The sequence below is a fragment of the Cervus canadensis genome, chromosome 1, assembly GCF_019320065.1.
Source record: "Cervus canadensis isolate Bull #8, Minnesota chromosome 1, ASM1932006v1, whole genome shotgun sequence".
In the NCBI taxonomy this organism is placed as follows: domain Eukaryota; kingdom Metazoa; phylum Chordata; class Mammalia; order Artiodactyla; family Cervidae; genus Cervus; species Cervus canadensis.
In genome coordinates this window covers 22,726,099-22,741,820 of record NC_057386.1, presented here as the reverse complement: position 1 = coordinate 22,741,820, position 15,722 = coordinate 22,726,099, and the positions used below count along the sequence as shown (strand labels likewise).

Here is a 15,722-nt window from a genome sequence, read left to right as displayed (position 1 = left end):
GAGCGTCTGCAGAGGAATCTAGATATGATCATCTAATTTATGGAAAGAGAAGGCTACAGCTTTCCACTTTTAATCATTTTATATCCTCCCTATCCTTCTAGTTTAATTGTAGGAAATAAACCTTTAAAGTGAGGCAATACAGATTCTATGTAGGTTGTTCGGTTTCACTGCTCCCTAGTTGAAATCCAGGGCCAAAACTCTACAGTGTTTACGGAGATTAGCATTGGTGATTTCCTTTGGAAATTAGTATTTGAGATAATATTAAATTCAGTTGAAAATCCCCTTTTCATGTTTGTGAAATGAACTGAGCAGCTGTTGGTGTCCTTTTATCAGCAGACTGTACCTCTGTTTGGGGGATTTTGAGGAAAGCCATTTGCAATGCAGAGCCTTTTCTTCTGGTTTCTGAATGAGCTAACATCTTCTGTCTAAACCTTTTAAAGTGTTGTAATAGCATGGGCCACTTCTACAAAATATAATCCACTAGTGTGTCAAAAACACCCAAAAGAGATTAACATTGTTTTAATTGCCTTACTCAGAATTGTATATACATTACCTTTCATCAAAGCCATTTTGCAGAACAAATATTACCTTCTTAGGGTTTTTAGAATTCCTAAGAGGTTGGTTGCATAGGCTGTAAACCAGAATTATAAAGAGAACTTCCTTAAAATTGCAAAACAAGTAGTGATTTAAATTGGAATAGTCCAGATTCTCTCCAAATTTTACTTCTCTTATTTTTTAGCAAAGGAAAGAATCTTGACCTTGCTGCTGCTGCTAAGTCACTTCAGTCGTGTCCGATTCTGTGCGACCCCATAGACGGCAGCCCACCAGGCTCCCCATCCCCGACCCTGGGATTCTCCAGGCAAGAGTACTGGAGTGGGTTGCCATTGCCTTCTCCGCTTGACCTTGCTACATTGTATTATGTATAGAAGTATAATTTATTCTATTCATTTGGAAATAGAGGCATTCAGGGTAAAGGTTGTAATTAATGGGATATTTTTATAACTGTTTTCATTTTAAGTGTGATGGGGAAATTTCTTTCTGGTGGCAAAAGGTCTCCTCACTTTAACAGTTTTTAAGTTCTAGTTAGTTGAATGGAAAATTTCCCATCCAGGTGGGTTGGTTCTATAAATTATTTATGTGTTTCTTTTATGTTAATGGATATATATATTTGGTAAATACCAGAAGGAATCTGGTCTTCCCTGGTAGCTCAGATGGAAAAGAATCTGCCTGCAATGCAGGAGACCCAGGTTCAGTCCCTGGGTTGGGATCCCCTGGAGAAGGGAATGGCAACCCACTCCGGTATTCTTGCCTGGAGAATTCCATGGACAGACCATGGAGTCGCAAAGAGTCAGACACGACTGAGTGACTAACACTGGCCTCTAGAAGGAATCTACAAAGACATTTATTAAGATGTCAGAAGTATGACCTTTTTTCCTTTCTTTTTTGTCCCTCAGGGGGAGACCAACCTGAAAATTACCTTGGACAGGACAGCTCCGATGATAATCACAGTGGAACTCATGGCCCTTCTTTTACATCAGATGCACCTTTTTTGTCAGATTATCAGGATGAGGGTGAGTGTCATCTTTCTGTCTTTAGGATGACCATGCTTTTATACTTTTTGTTCTGGGGTCTTTGCCTTTGGTCATTTTCAATCCAGCAGCCTTCAGAAGGTTCTCTGTATTGGTAATCACTTGTTTGCAAAGAACAACTATTTGTTTCATTGTGGTGCTATCCTCCTAGATAATTCAATAGTTCTCAAGTTAATGTACTTAGGGAAACACTAATTCCATATTGGAGCAGGAAGACATCATTATCGATCTTTCTATAAGAACTGTAGCTGAAAAGCTAAGAGACCTTTTTAAGATTGCAGGGCCCAGTTTAACGTTCTTTCATATTTTTTAGCTTCAGTGAAGTTCATGAGAATTAGAGCTTTTGTTTAATGATTATTGAATTATTGATTTATTGAGGATTATTTGAGACTCTTGAGCTTATCATATTATAATAGGATATCATTTTTACCCATACTCACATCCTTCTGACCATATTGGTGTTGTCTAAGGGGAAGGGAAAGCCACAAGAACCATTATGCAAATCTTCCTGGAACATCCATTTTATTTGAAGATTTGGGAATGGGAAGAGTTAAATAATTCAACCCTTATAAACATTATATTAGAAACACATTGGTATGTAATATAGTGGCATGCAAAATATATATGAATTTTTAAGATACATGAATATAAAAATTTTGGCATGGTGGCTGCCAGTTTCTGGCTCAGGCTCAGATATCCCAGGGGTGGGAGTTCACTGTGCCTTTTCTGGCATTTGGCCACTTGAACAGAAGGTTTGATCATCATTGATGCACATGGTTATCTTATCAAAGTCTCTCTTGTGCCTTTGCAGTGTGTGTGTGCCGGAGGGAGGTCGAAATGCTACTAAACTGAATATTAAATCGGAAGCTTATTATTCACTTAGGGATTGGGAGTAAAGTTTGTAAATTATTCTTTATTTTTCTTTATTAGTCTGTGATCTTGGTATTTATTTTTTTTCCAAATTTCCCTCTGACTTTGGCATTTTCCAAGTGTTCATAATCCCTGCATTCCCTTCTCCTTTTAATTTTTTATTAATTCTTATTTAATTTAGCCGTTTTGGTGATTTTGTATTTTCTTCTTTTTCGTTGAATTGATAACCACCAAACAGAACTGTAGATTCAGTCATGCAGAAGCAGTTTATTTTGTTTGAGCTTTGTATCCTAGCTCAATTAGTAATACCTAAGTTTTTATACTAAAAACATCATTTGGATTGAAAGCTTAATAATTACATTGGTAGCTGATTAATAATTATACAAAATTAACAGTGCAAAACAAAAAATTTGTTTTGTTTGTTTTTGATCAATCTAATGCTTGACAGAATTAGAACAATAGTACCTCATTAATCCATAGGTCACTTACTTAGTATTTCCAGTTTTCCCAAACACAGCTGAGAACACAGTAAGTAAGCCAGAAAGACCTCTAAGTGGAAATAGTATATTTAAAATGTTTTCATTAAAAATAGTGAAATTAAAGAAAGTGATTAGTGTTGAGAGAGGTAAACCTATTACCTGGAAAATCCCAAAGCACATTAAAGTTAAAAGAATTCCCAAAGTGACACTGTTAATAGTAGAGGTAAGAATAGACTTGTTTATTTGATTGTAGGATGATAAGATATGTTTCTGCAAAACATTGAATCTAGCAAAGTGCCTAGTGCCTGATGGGTAATGGGCACAATAAGTGTTTGTTTCCTTCCCCTGAAAAATAAAGATATATACACTTCTTGTGAAATTAAAGAGAAGCTTATAAAGATGTTAAAATTCTAAGTAAACTTTATATCCTATTTTACTAGCTTACACCATTATAGAGAACAGTAACATTTGATATGCTATTTATTCATTATTTTAACAAATACTTATTTAGAGAGTATAAGGTAATACTGTGCTAAGCTATAAGTGAAATAGGCAGTAAAAAGTCAAACACTGTCCTTGCCCTCATGGAGCTGATTATCTCATTGGGAAAACACACTATTAACATGTTGACAAATGGACAGATATAAAGTCAGTATCTTCATTTGCTGATGAGATAGCTACAGTGATCCATTAGGAACAAAAGATTTTTTAAAAAAAATTTATTTATAGTGACATTATCCTAAACACTTGGAATTTTTATCTTTATTAGAAAAATGAAAGGTCAGTCCTAAAATTTTTCAGCTTGGTTGCTTTCCACCTCTAGCAAGATCAGTATCCTAAACATACAACTATGCAAGGACACAGTCTGACCCATTTGGCCATAACTTCAGTGATGAGAAGCAATAACCATGGTGCGTGTCGTGTTTGGGTCATGCTTTTGTGAAAACTACAAAGAGATCTAGAAGAATATAGAAACCTGACCAGGTGCACAGCATAAAATGAAAACCAAGGTTACATGCTAAACCATGCATAAAAATGAGAGCATGTTGCTACCTAATCACAATTCCTTCCCCTCTTCCTTTATAAATTGCCCTCAGTCTGAGAATGTCAGCTATAGCCTAGGGAGAGATACCTACAAACAAGAGCGTAACCCCACAATCAGGAATGAAAACTTGCTAACAAGTAATAAAATTTAGATTTATAGACTTAAGGAGGCATAGTTTCTACTATATTGAAGGAAAATTTTTTTAGTATGAAGCATTTATTGCAGTAACTATACAAAAGCCAGCCAACTATGAAGCTCAAAATCTGATTGCTCTCATTGTCCAAAATATACAATGGATATATAATTATGAAGAACCCCCATGTATATACGGGACTTTCCAGGTGGCTCGGGGTAAAGAATCTGCCTGCCAAGGCAGGGGATGCTGGTTCAGTCCCTGCATGGGGAAGATCTTTTGCAGAAGGAAATGGCAACGCGCTCCAGTATTCTTGCCTGGGAAATCTCATTGACAGAGGAGCCTGGCAGTCTGCAGTCCATGGGGTTGCAAGAACCAGAAATAACTTAGTGACTAAACAACACATATATAAATTTTTTAAAGATGGGTTAGGGAAAGTGTTCTGTAAAAGATTATAGTGACTCCTTCTGGAAGAAAAATTTAAAAAATAAAATGATTTTAAGTGAAGAAACCAGAAATCTGTAATAATGTATTGATATTATGTATCATGTATTATTACCTTCTAATTAAAGAAAAGGTAATAAATGGTATTGATCAGATATATCTGGGAAGAAATGAGGAAGAATGTTTTTAGAACTTAATTTTACATCTGGATGTTAAAGGTTATAAAGCATTCTTGTTCTCCAGCAAAATGAAAAATAGAATTGGAAAAGTAAAAACCTGTAACCATCATTGGAGAAGAGTAGAAATGATTAAGTGTATAGCCTTTATAGGCCAATTTATATGCTACCTGATTTAAAAGAAATTGTAGACTTGTTAATGTACCAGTAGCGGCCATTTTCAACTCCATGCCTTTTCTGAAAGATATATTAAAAAACAGAATATTTTTAAAATAGAATCAGTTTTTATGGCTTTATTTTTAACACTTCTTAAAAACATTTCTCTGCTTTCAACTTGATTCTGAAATAGAAGGGTTTGGATATAATATTATGAATAACAGACTAGCTTTTGTTGATCATTGTGTGTTTTATTTCTATAATGATAATAATAACAGGTACAAGAAATTATTTTAATATCTTTCCTAAGGGAATAAAGAATATATTTTAAACAAAACTTTTATTATTGTGAAATTAAAATGAAGGTTTAATTTATTGATTAGATTTTTGTGTCTGGAATTCATGCATCTCTTAAATTTCTTTATACCAAAGTTAGAATCTTGAGATCTAGGAGTTGGAAGAAATGATGGTCATTTAGTAACAGGAATAATTTATTGAGCACTTACTATGCTGTGCTAAGTGCTTTTTGGTGAATTATATTATTTAATTCTCAGACCAGCTCAGAGAGGAAAGAAGTGTCCCCATTTTACAGACAAAGAAATTAAATGACTTGGCCAAGGATGATATACCTAACACATGGGAGGTGTGGGTTGGGGGTAGGATTCTAATAGATTATTCCAAAGCTGCTGCTTTTTGAAGCGCTCTAGTTAGCTGGATGTTTGTCTTCTGAAACCCACTCTCATGGACTTTATATATCATTCTCTTATTGCTTTTATTTCACCAAATATAATGTTTATTTAAATAAATGTATTTAAAGCTAAAAATTATCCTCTAAAACCTACATTAACTACATCATACAAAATTTGATATATACCACTTTCATTATAATTCATAATTCCTTTCTAAGTATTTTGTAATTTGTTTTATGAAATCCTTTTTAACCTATGTGTTATTTAAAAGGGTTTTTGGGTTTTTCCTGGCTTTTGTTTTGTTTTCATTTCTAGGGATTTTTAAATCTGCTTTTTAAAATTTGTTATTTTTCTAACTTTATTACCTAATAATATAAGAACATAATCTATATTGTTTATCTGTTTTAGACTTTATTGAGACTTCTTTTGTCACCTAGTAATAATCAGCCTATGCTTATGTTCTATGTACACCCTGAAGTATTTATTGGGTACTTTTACTATTTCTATACTAGTGAATAATGTTCTTCAAATCTTTTGTATCCAAGCTTTTATCTGCTGAAAGGTTTGTGTTAAAATCTCCAGTATAGTTGCAGATTTATCCATTTTCCTTTTTTGTTTTACATTCTCAAAGTCTTCTAAAGAGGTCTAATTATTTTAAAAGTCTTCCTCTTATAGAGCTGAAAACCTATCCCTAGAACTTCCACTAATTAAGCTAGTTTTGCCATCTAAGTCTACTCATGTTGTTGTTTAGTCAGTAAGTCATATCTGACTGTTTGTGATCCCATGAACTGCAGCAGGCCAGGCTTCCCTGTCCTTTACCATCTCCCGGAGTTTGCTCAAACTCATGTCCATTGATTTGGTGTTGCCATCCAACCATCTCATCCTCTCTTGCCCCCTTTTCCTCCTGCCCTCCATCTTTCCCAGCATCAGGGTCTTTTCCAGTGAGCTGGCTCTTCGTATCAGGTGGCCAAAGTATTGGAGCCTTAGCTTCAGCATCAGTCCTTCCAATGAACATTCAGGGTTGATTTCCTTTAGGATTGACTGGTTTGATCTCCTTGCTGTCCAAGGGACTCTCAAGAGTCTTCTCCAGTACCATAATTTGAAAACATCAATTCTTCAGTTCTCAGCCTTCTTTATGGTCCACCTCTCACATTCCACACATGACTACTGGAAAAACCATAGAAAGTCTACTCATAGCACCCCTGATAGATTTTATATTCAGTGAGGATAAAAAAATGTTTGTTCACAAGCCAGTTTGAGACCTCATTGCTGTGAGTTGTGTGTAAGGCCTGATTTCACTATATAAATTATATTGTTTCACATAATAAATAAACTGCACTTCTTATAGTACTTATGGGAAGTATGAATTAATGGTGCAGTGATTAGTGGCAAGTGACCCCTCTGATCAGGTAAACCTTAGGCTGAATACTGCTGACAGCTTTGGAGGAAAATGTGTATGTTTTATGGCTGCTTTACTTGGAATGTTAGCAAGCTATTGCAAGTTCAGTCATTGGTACCCTGGTAGGTTGAAAGAGTTAATGGCCTAAAAACAGCAAGCCATTTGCTTCCTTCTCACTGATGGGGTCAAGCACATTACATTCTTCGTGTGTATTTTTCTTAAATTATATAAACTATATGAACATATTTAGGGTTGTTAGTTCCTTCTTATTCTATTATATGATGATAATAAAAGTGACTCAGATAGTCTCTCTCCATATATGATTATATAAATAAACATACATACATTCAAATAGGCATTTATCTCATTTTATTTTTATTCTTCAGTTATTTGCTTTTATCTTTATTGCTTGCGGGTTTATTTTTCTTTAATAAGGCATATGACTCCTGTCAAACCTAACAGAAGTTATGTCTGTGTATTTAGAGTGTACACTGTGGAAGAGCACAAAACTGGTTTCCATGTCTATGTTTTGAGAGTGAAAGAATAAATTCCTACTGTAAAACACATACTTTCATGAGCATGGTAGATTTTGAACAAGTCTCTGTTGGCTTCAGGTGAGTCCATCAGATTTCAGATCATTGGGAGAAATTAAGGACTCAGTGTTGAGTTAACTGTGATAAGGGTAAGTAAGCTGTCACTCAGGATTGCGGTGGCCTCCTTCATGAAGATAAATGTCTTATTAGATCTAAGACATCATGTCGTTTATATAGTCTGGTATAAATCACAGATGAAGATGACAAACTGGGCTTCAAAGTTGACAGTAATTTATATAACTTAAACAAATGATTACCAAGGATTATACATGTTTTGTGAAGAATAAAAAAAACAATAACAATTATCTGTCTATGAACTACTCATTTTTCATTCTTCAGCTAAGCATGTTTTGGCTGTTGGTGCGTATTTAAACTCTAACCTTCTGTCCAGTGCTTTAGTAAAGCACTCTCGCATGTGTTGATAGTTGGATAGCTTCCATAATGCTTCTTTCACTAGGAAAAACTCCTTGCAAACTTAACCCACATTTTAACATTGAAACCATGGCAGTTTAGACATGGAAGAGACTTGGTAATCACCCAGTCTAATCTCTGTTTTACCAAAATGGAAACTACAATTTAAAAAGGGTCAGGTGCCTGGTCCTATGGTCAGCAAGACAGAATCAGTAAGAAAACCAAGACCTGGGCACAGCCTCCCCTGACCTGTGTCCTTCCTCACCTGCCTGATCTCAGCATGCTTTTCAGTGCGGACCCAGATAGCTTTGCCTGACCACGGGCATTAAGCTATTTTTTCAGAAGTTTTAGTCAAGTTCTGCAGACATGTGTCTCTCTCTGGCCTATGTATGTTATCTTCCCAGAATGATGTGGAAGCAGTATTTTATAAAGAATTTCAAAGGGCTCCATAAATTCGGACAATTACAATTGTGAATAGCATACAATTAATTTCTGAATTGACTTGACAAAGAACTAATTCATTATCTTTTTTGGCCTTTTTGTCCATGTTATAGATTTTAATAGACTGCCAATGAAGAGTTAGTTATTGAATTCCTATATTGAATGTCCTTATTCAGTCATGAATTTAGAGGCCGAGTGGAGGATACAAAAAGAAATAAGATGCGATTCCTTTGGTGAGTAAGGAAATATTCTAGTTGAAGAGAGATGACCGAACACCCCCACAGGAAGGGATATGGTACATAAATAATCAAGTGCTGATTTTGAAGGACTGAGTTTTCAGGGGAAAAAAACAGTTGGTTGGACTTATAGTAGTTTGAAAGAAAGTCAGGATAAGATTTGGCCTATGCTGTAGCCAATGTGATTTTAGAAATTTTTTCCACCCTGGCAACATGAGCAAAAGCCCATTCTTGGAAAGATCAACATTTATTGAGCTTCCACTATAATTAGTAGTGAAGTAACAGTGGCCATTTTTAAATGTAAATACTTGATTTTTAAGTGAGTGATTTGGCTGATGAGATTAAGCTTTTTTATATTGCCTCAAATATTTTTTGTTTCTCTCCAAATTCTAAACGAGTCAATGAGTGTAGTGGTAGTATGAAAGTCCTAGTATGTGATTATTGAAGTTGTTAGTGTGGTCATTACAGTGGTGGCAAAATGATATACAGTGTTTTGGTTGCTAATGTAATATAGTTATCTGATATATATATATGTATATGTATATATATATATATATATAACTGAGTCAAAGGCAGGCCATTCTTCTTCAAGCTGCAAAGCCATTGACCATTTTTATCTCAAAGTTTAATATTCACTTAAATGTGAAAGAATTTTGTTTATGCATAAAACTTGCAGGCCAATTATGTAGACACATATACTTAATTTATATAGGCATAAATTTATATTTATACTTAATATATATTATGCTTTATATATTTTTGTTGTATATATATGTAAGTGTATATGTAGAGTGATTTCTTCATGCTTTGGTGATCTTTGTTCTTCTAGCCATAAATTCTTTTGCTTTGTCATAGAACTCTGGCTTTTCAAGTAAAAAGTAAATGTTAGTAATGCTGTTTAAAATGATGCTGAAACATGTTAATCTAGAATATTATTGTCTACTATGGGAAGATTGTTGAATTCATAAACTATAATTACACTTATGCTCTACACTGCCTTTCTGACTTTGAGTGACAGGCTTTTTTATGTTAGGCCCTAAGTAGCTTAAACCCAGATACATTAGTCTAGAGGGAAAGATTATACAAAGTGGCTTCTCTGGCTTGTAAAACTGGGATTTATAGGGGAGTTGTTCCTTCATGGAAAATTTTCACTTACAGAAACCTTTAGCCAATTATTTGCAGACCCATTTCTATCAGCTGTTAGGGTATAGCTTATATGGTATAGTTTATTTTAATGGAATTCTCTAAGAGATAAGCATCATTTTAATGATTAATTTTGTAATTATGTTATTTCATAATAATACTCCAGATTTTGTTTTAATCAAAAAAACATAGTGGTTACTGGGATCATGAGCACTCCTTCCTACAAATGACCATTATCATCATTGAAAGACATTTATGAATATCCAAGTACGTAGTTGGGCCTAGAGATTGTCACAGTTTAGGGGAAAAAAATCACTTGAGTTATCTAATCTAGCCCTTCTAATGAATTCACATCATTCTTACTAATATCTCATTTAATTAATTATCAAATATAGCCATTATGCTCTGTATCCTTCCTTTGTAGGACATATTTCCCGCCCAACTATTATTACTAATTTATTCTTCATGTCTAATCTAAACTTTTCCTTCCTTAGTTTCAGGCCATTGCTCTCTTCTATACCATCTTCTGAGACTGGATAATTCCCCTAATTCATTTATATTGGTACCTTTAGAAGGTATTTAAAGACTGTGAACATTGATCCCTAGAGTCTTCACTTTTCCAAACTACATAAATTTCAGTTCTCTTAATCCTTACTTCACTCTGCTCCTGTCATCCTCTCCACTTCTTGGGCATTTTATCACATTCCTTGATATTTTCCATTCCAAAGGGATCACCTAAGCAAAAGAGCTGACTAAAGCATAAAATCTCATATAAACCTCTTGAAGACGCCTAAGTGTTTATTTGATGTTGGTGTTGGTGATCATCTGGTGGGCACACCAGTGTAGTGCTTGCTTTGGCATATGTTGGGATATATGTGTATTTTAATGCCTTAATGTATTATGGCCTGTTGTAATTGAATGTCTATAAAGTAGCAGTTAAAAGGGTTTTATAGACTTTAAAAGAGATTAGAATTCTCTAGCCCCCTCTTGTGGTAAAAGAAAATACTACTTTTGAACTTTTCCGGATTGTTTTGTTTTAAATGATGTCCAAGGCTATAAGATACATTAAGTTCTCAACATGTAAATATAGGGAATGAATCCAAGAATTTAAAAGTTGTAGACTAATACATATAAAAACTATACACACACACATATATTGTATATGTGTATGCATATATATATTCAAGCATGAACACACACTCAGATCTGAGAAGTTCCTGTTCTTTTATTAATGCCCTAAAACCTAAAAGATATTACTTTCTTAACAACTGTCATTTCAGTATATTCTTATTACACAGGTCAGGAAGAAGACAAATAAAACCATAATCTTGAGGATTTGTATTCCTAAATAGATAAATGAGGGGGGCTTGAATATGAATTTTAAACCAAATTTGCAGGTATTTTTTTCTTTTCTATTAAAAATGGATATTGTTAGCATTTCTAACAGACTTAAACATATATCCTATATCTCCTATAACAAATTAATTTATCAGTTTTATAATTTATTTCTGTGAATTCCAAATATATTTACATAAATGTCTAGTAAGTAGCAAACAGATAAAGAGAAGACTGAACTGGCATGCAGATGAGTTCAAGTGTATTGCCTGTGGAAAAAATTTCTACATGTAGCACAAAATTGTATTTCTAGGAGGCCATTAAAAGTAACATTTCTGTTCTTCCTTGGAATAGTTGGTCTAGAGACAAGAACCAGTGAAGAGTTGCTATTAATATGCCTTACATGGCAATTCCAGGAGGTGAAAAGATTAAAGTTAGACATTGCCCCTCAGTAGTTTTTTTAAGCTACTTGAAAAGCTTTAATAATGGTTGAGGTAGATTGCCTTTATGCTCAAGTCACATTCTAATGAAAAAAAAAAAATGGGGTCCTGTTTAGCAATTCTAAGAACTCTAGAAATAAATTAGAGACCATGATTTTTAATATTAAATATTTTTAATTTTAAAAGAGAGGATTTAATATTACATTCACTGAGGAAGTACAAGAGAAGAGTGGCATAGACATAGCAGAACAAAATGATAAGGGGTTTCACACAGGTGAAATAAGTAAGAATAGCATAATGATTTAAATATTAAATAGAAAACTGGTAGTTTTGACTGATTCTCTTTTTTCTCCCCCATTTGAAGAGATGATAATTGTTTTTTTCAAACAGGGAAATTAATTAACTTTATGTGCTTCTCCCTTAAGATGTATGAATATAATTTTAATCTCAGCTATTTATTAATTTTTAGTATTGACGTTCCTCTGAATATCTGAAGACAAAATTTTACAAACCTAAAGATGAAATCTCTTAATAACAAAGCATTTACAGATCTTCATAGTAAAAGTCTAGTTTTTACACTTTTAGAAAAACAATAATTTGACAGCATTTTTGAGATTTATCTGTAGTCAGGTTGAGGGATCTTATATACCCCTGTTTCCTAATCTGTGGTCAGGTTTCTCAGGCTGGATCTGATTTTTTCATGTTAAGGCCATACTTTTCATGAGACAGACTAAATTGTGGAGTTTCTTTAAAACTTGGGAACATTCTTTTAATTATGAGTAGAGATGCAGATAATGGCCTTTAGTTATACCTGTGCCTGTTTCAATTAGTTTGATCATCAAAAAATTACAACTGCTCTTAGTTACATGTTCTTTGACTATTGATTTTAAATTAAGCGTATATACTTGCACAGAGCTCTTATACGTGTAGCTTTCTTATTTCAAGACAAGTGTTTACTTGGCTATTGGAAAAAGATTGGTTTTAGAAAAATTGTTTATTAACTCAAATTTATTAATCAGTTTAAGATTTTGTATTCTTTCTTTTAGCATTAAAATCAGGGAAATTAAAACAACCAGTTTGTTGGATGGTTACAGTTAATACGTTGTAATATAGAAACTGTTTGCAAATATTTGGCTTTGTAGCCATAAGGAGGTGTCAGAAGGTTTGTTGGAGTTTTGTGATCATTGTCAAAGTATAGGATAGAAGAGATTTTCCTAGAAAACCTCATCTGAGTTCTTATTAAATGTCATTATAAATAATTTTTATTTTCCTTGTCATATCTTTAAAGCTGAAAATAAGGCAGGTTACTTACTTCTTCCTTGCTTTTTCACTCCATATTACAAATACTTTCAGCTGTAAAGCAAGAATTTTTCCTGAATTTTTCAAAGGAACACCAGGTCAATTCAAGGAGCTTGTCGTGTGAAATCATTTGCACGTTGCTTCTTCAAGAATAACAAATTTATTTAAATTTGATAGTGTTGTTTTTAAGTGTTTCTCTCTTAATTTAGAATTCCTTAAAAAACCCTTTTCATTTAGGATAAGACATAAAAAGGAGCCAGAGAAACTTCTTACTGTCTTTTTCACTTGTTTAAATCCTGGTTTCCAAAAAAACAACTTTTCACTTCTTTTATATTTGTTCCACAGATAAATTATCAAATCATAATATAATTTAATTCTAAATATATATTAACTTTTTAAAAGCTATGTTTCATTTCATGTTAAGAAACAATATATATAACTTGTCTTACATATAAGTGGAAAGACGTTTTTCAGCTATACAAGAAGTCCCAGCTTTATCTAAATGAGAGAGAAAGGTACATGTATGAATAAGGACTTTGCATACTGGATGCAAAGAAATTTAGCACAACTGTTGGAAAAATTGATATTAATTTGAGTTTAGTTAAGAAGGCTAAGTTACTACACTAAATATGTCTAGCAAAAATAAATGCAGACTAACTTGCGAAGGTACATAAATTTATAAACTTTTAGGATGTTTACATTTTGTTTCTGGTGGTGGCCTTCCTTAGCATTTTTGTTGTTTCTTATACTCTTTTTGTTTAAGAAGTTAGTTAAGGAGAAATTTCTGGAATTGAGCAGGCTAATTCTAACAGTTGAGTTAGTATTGACAGCACATTTTACAGTTCCCTTATGATTGTTACTAGTGGTGTTATTATGACTGGTACAGTATGAATCACTGTGCAGAGTGTTGCAGGGATCCTGGTCTAGCACTATAGAAATCAGAACTAGGAAAAACGTTCACGACTTTGTTCACTTCTATATGGAATAGGCAAAAACTGAGTTCTGATATAGTTATAATGTTCTTTAAACTCTTACCCAAGTTATCATTGACAAATTCTAACATATTCTGTTTTTCAGTCTAAAAGATATAAGACTGTATTAAATACTATTTCAATATATGGCAAAAGTGTAAAATTAAGAAAAGGTTTCTATAAAAATTTTTGCACACTCTGCTAAGTGAATTATTGAAATTCCAATAAAGAATATTTTAAAACTCTGAAAAGCAGTATGGGTTTTATTTTTCCTCAGTCCTTCCAGCTCTTATAAATGTGCCCTTGAAAGGTATGTCTATAGGGTTAGAAAAGAATATATTCTATAATATTTACCCGGTCAGGGAGATTTTTAAAACATGGCATCTCAATGTGAGATATTGACTAAAGGGGCTGGCAGGTTTACTGGCCTGGCAGATACAGCAAGTTTGCAGTAAATCCATGTGGTAAAAAACCTCTAAGAAGTTTTTGATTAAGAAACTTTTACTATCCTTTTAAAATGAAATATGCTGGTCATTTTTTAAAAGCTAAAAGCAGACATTTTATGTTGTTGTCTGAGTCAGATTCTGAAATATATTTTAATGAGTTTATTGTATGAAAGTTCTTGGATTTCTAAGATGCTAACTTAAATTATAAGTCCATAGTCCAGCAGATCCAGACCTGTGAAAAGAAATTATAAAAATAAACTTATTCAGAAAAAATAAAAATAAAATTTTACATCTAAAACCAGAAAATCTGCATCCAAAGAAGAGTTAACATAGTTATTCTTTTATAAAAGTTATAAATTATTTAAAGATGTAATAACATCATGAACTCTGTCTAATGGTGAAATTAAAGAAAAATATTTTGAAGTAGCAAATGTAATTTAAAATACTTGTAGTTTTAAGAGCAAACTAAAATTTTGAGTAGTTTTTTTTTTTTTTTAATGCTTTACAGGTTACATTTCTACCTAGGGTCAATGAGAGCAATTATTAATTTAAAACATAATGTGACAGGACTCTGTTAAGTGGTAAACAACTTTATTGGGAAGATGAATTTAGAAATAATATTTTATATTTTATATAGAAGTTCACAGTTAAAGTTTAAATTTATTGAGAATTAAAATTTGAAGATGGTGCATGCTCTTTCAGAAAGCCACATGCTCAATGAATATATTATCTCCCCCTTCAGATGTTTTATTAACAGGTTCTTCTTGAATTTTGTATAAAATCTGTTGTTTAACCCAACACTAATTGTTTAATTAAGACTTTAGACTTTTTGAAGTCTTATATGATTCAGTACTGTAAAGCTTTTTGATTTAATGAAGTAAAAGCAGAGGTTAAAAAGAGGTCTATATCTTAAACTGATTTCTGGTTTCTGTTGAAGAAGAGCTATGTGTCTATAACCCTTCCAAATTAAGCTTAATTTTTTAAAAATCCTCAGTATCGCAGTAAAAACCTGCTGCTTAACTCACTGAGACCCTCTGTTCTACCCCACAATTTCAGGAGAGGCAACTAAAACAATCAGGATCATTCTTCACCTAGATAATGCTTTCTCTGCAGCTAATAGTCCCTTGTTCATCAAGGAAACAAATGTGCATAGAGGTGACATGCTCTTCACCCACCACTCTTTGTTCTAAGTTCCCTCAGACTGATTGTATCAGCCCCAGCACTGACAAATATCACCCCAAACTTTAACACTATGTTAAATTGAGTTATGAGGTTTTAAGGTTACACTCCCCTGGCTGAAGGCTGATTGTCTCTGAGAGATAAAGGAATTGTGCTCAATGATAACAGAATCCGTGCCATGGGATGATCCTGGTTATTGAACTCATAGCTCTCTTTATTTGGTTACTTGGTCACCCTTTTTTTTTTTC

General features: G+C 33.3%; 1 protein-coding gene across 2 annotated transcripts in view; it reads left to right on the top strand.

Moving 5' to 3' along the window:
• SKAP1 (src kinase associated phosphoprotein 1) overlaps positions 1–15,722 on the top strand; it is a 291,789-nt gene that overhangs the window by 89,946 nt on the left and 186,121 nt on the right. For both annotated transcript variants that reach the window (XM_043470440.1, XM_043470435.1), the window contains exon 4: positions 1,455–1,571. In XM_043470440.1, coding sequence (XP_043326375.1) covers positions 1,455–1,571 — 117 coding nt within the window. The remainder of the gene's footprint in view (positions 1–1,454; positions 1,572–15,722) is intronic.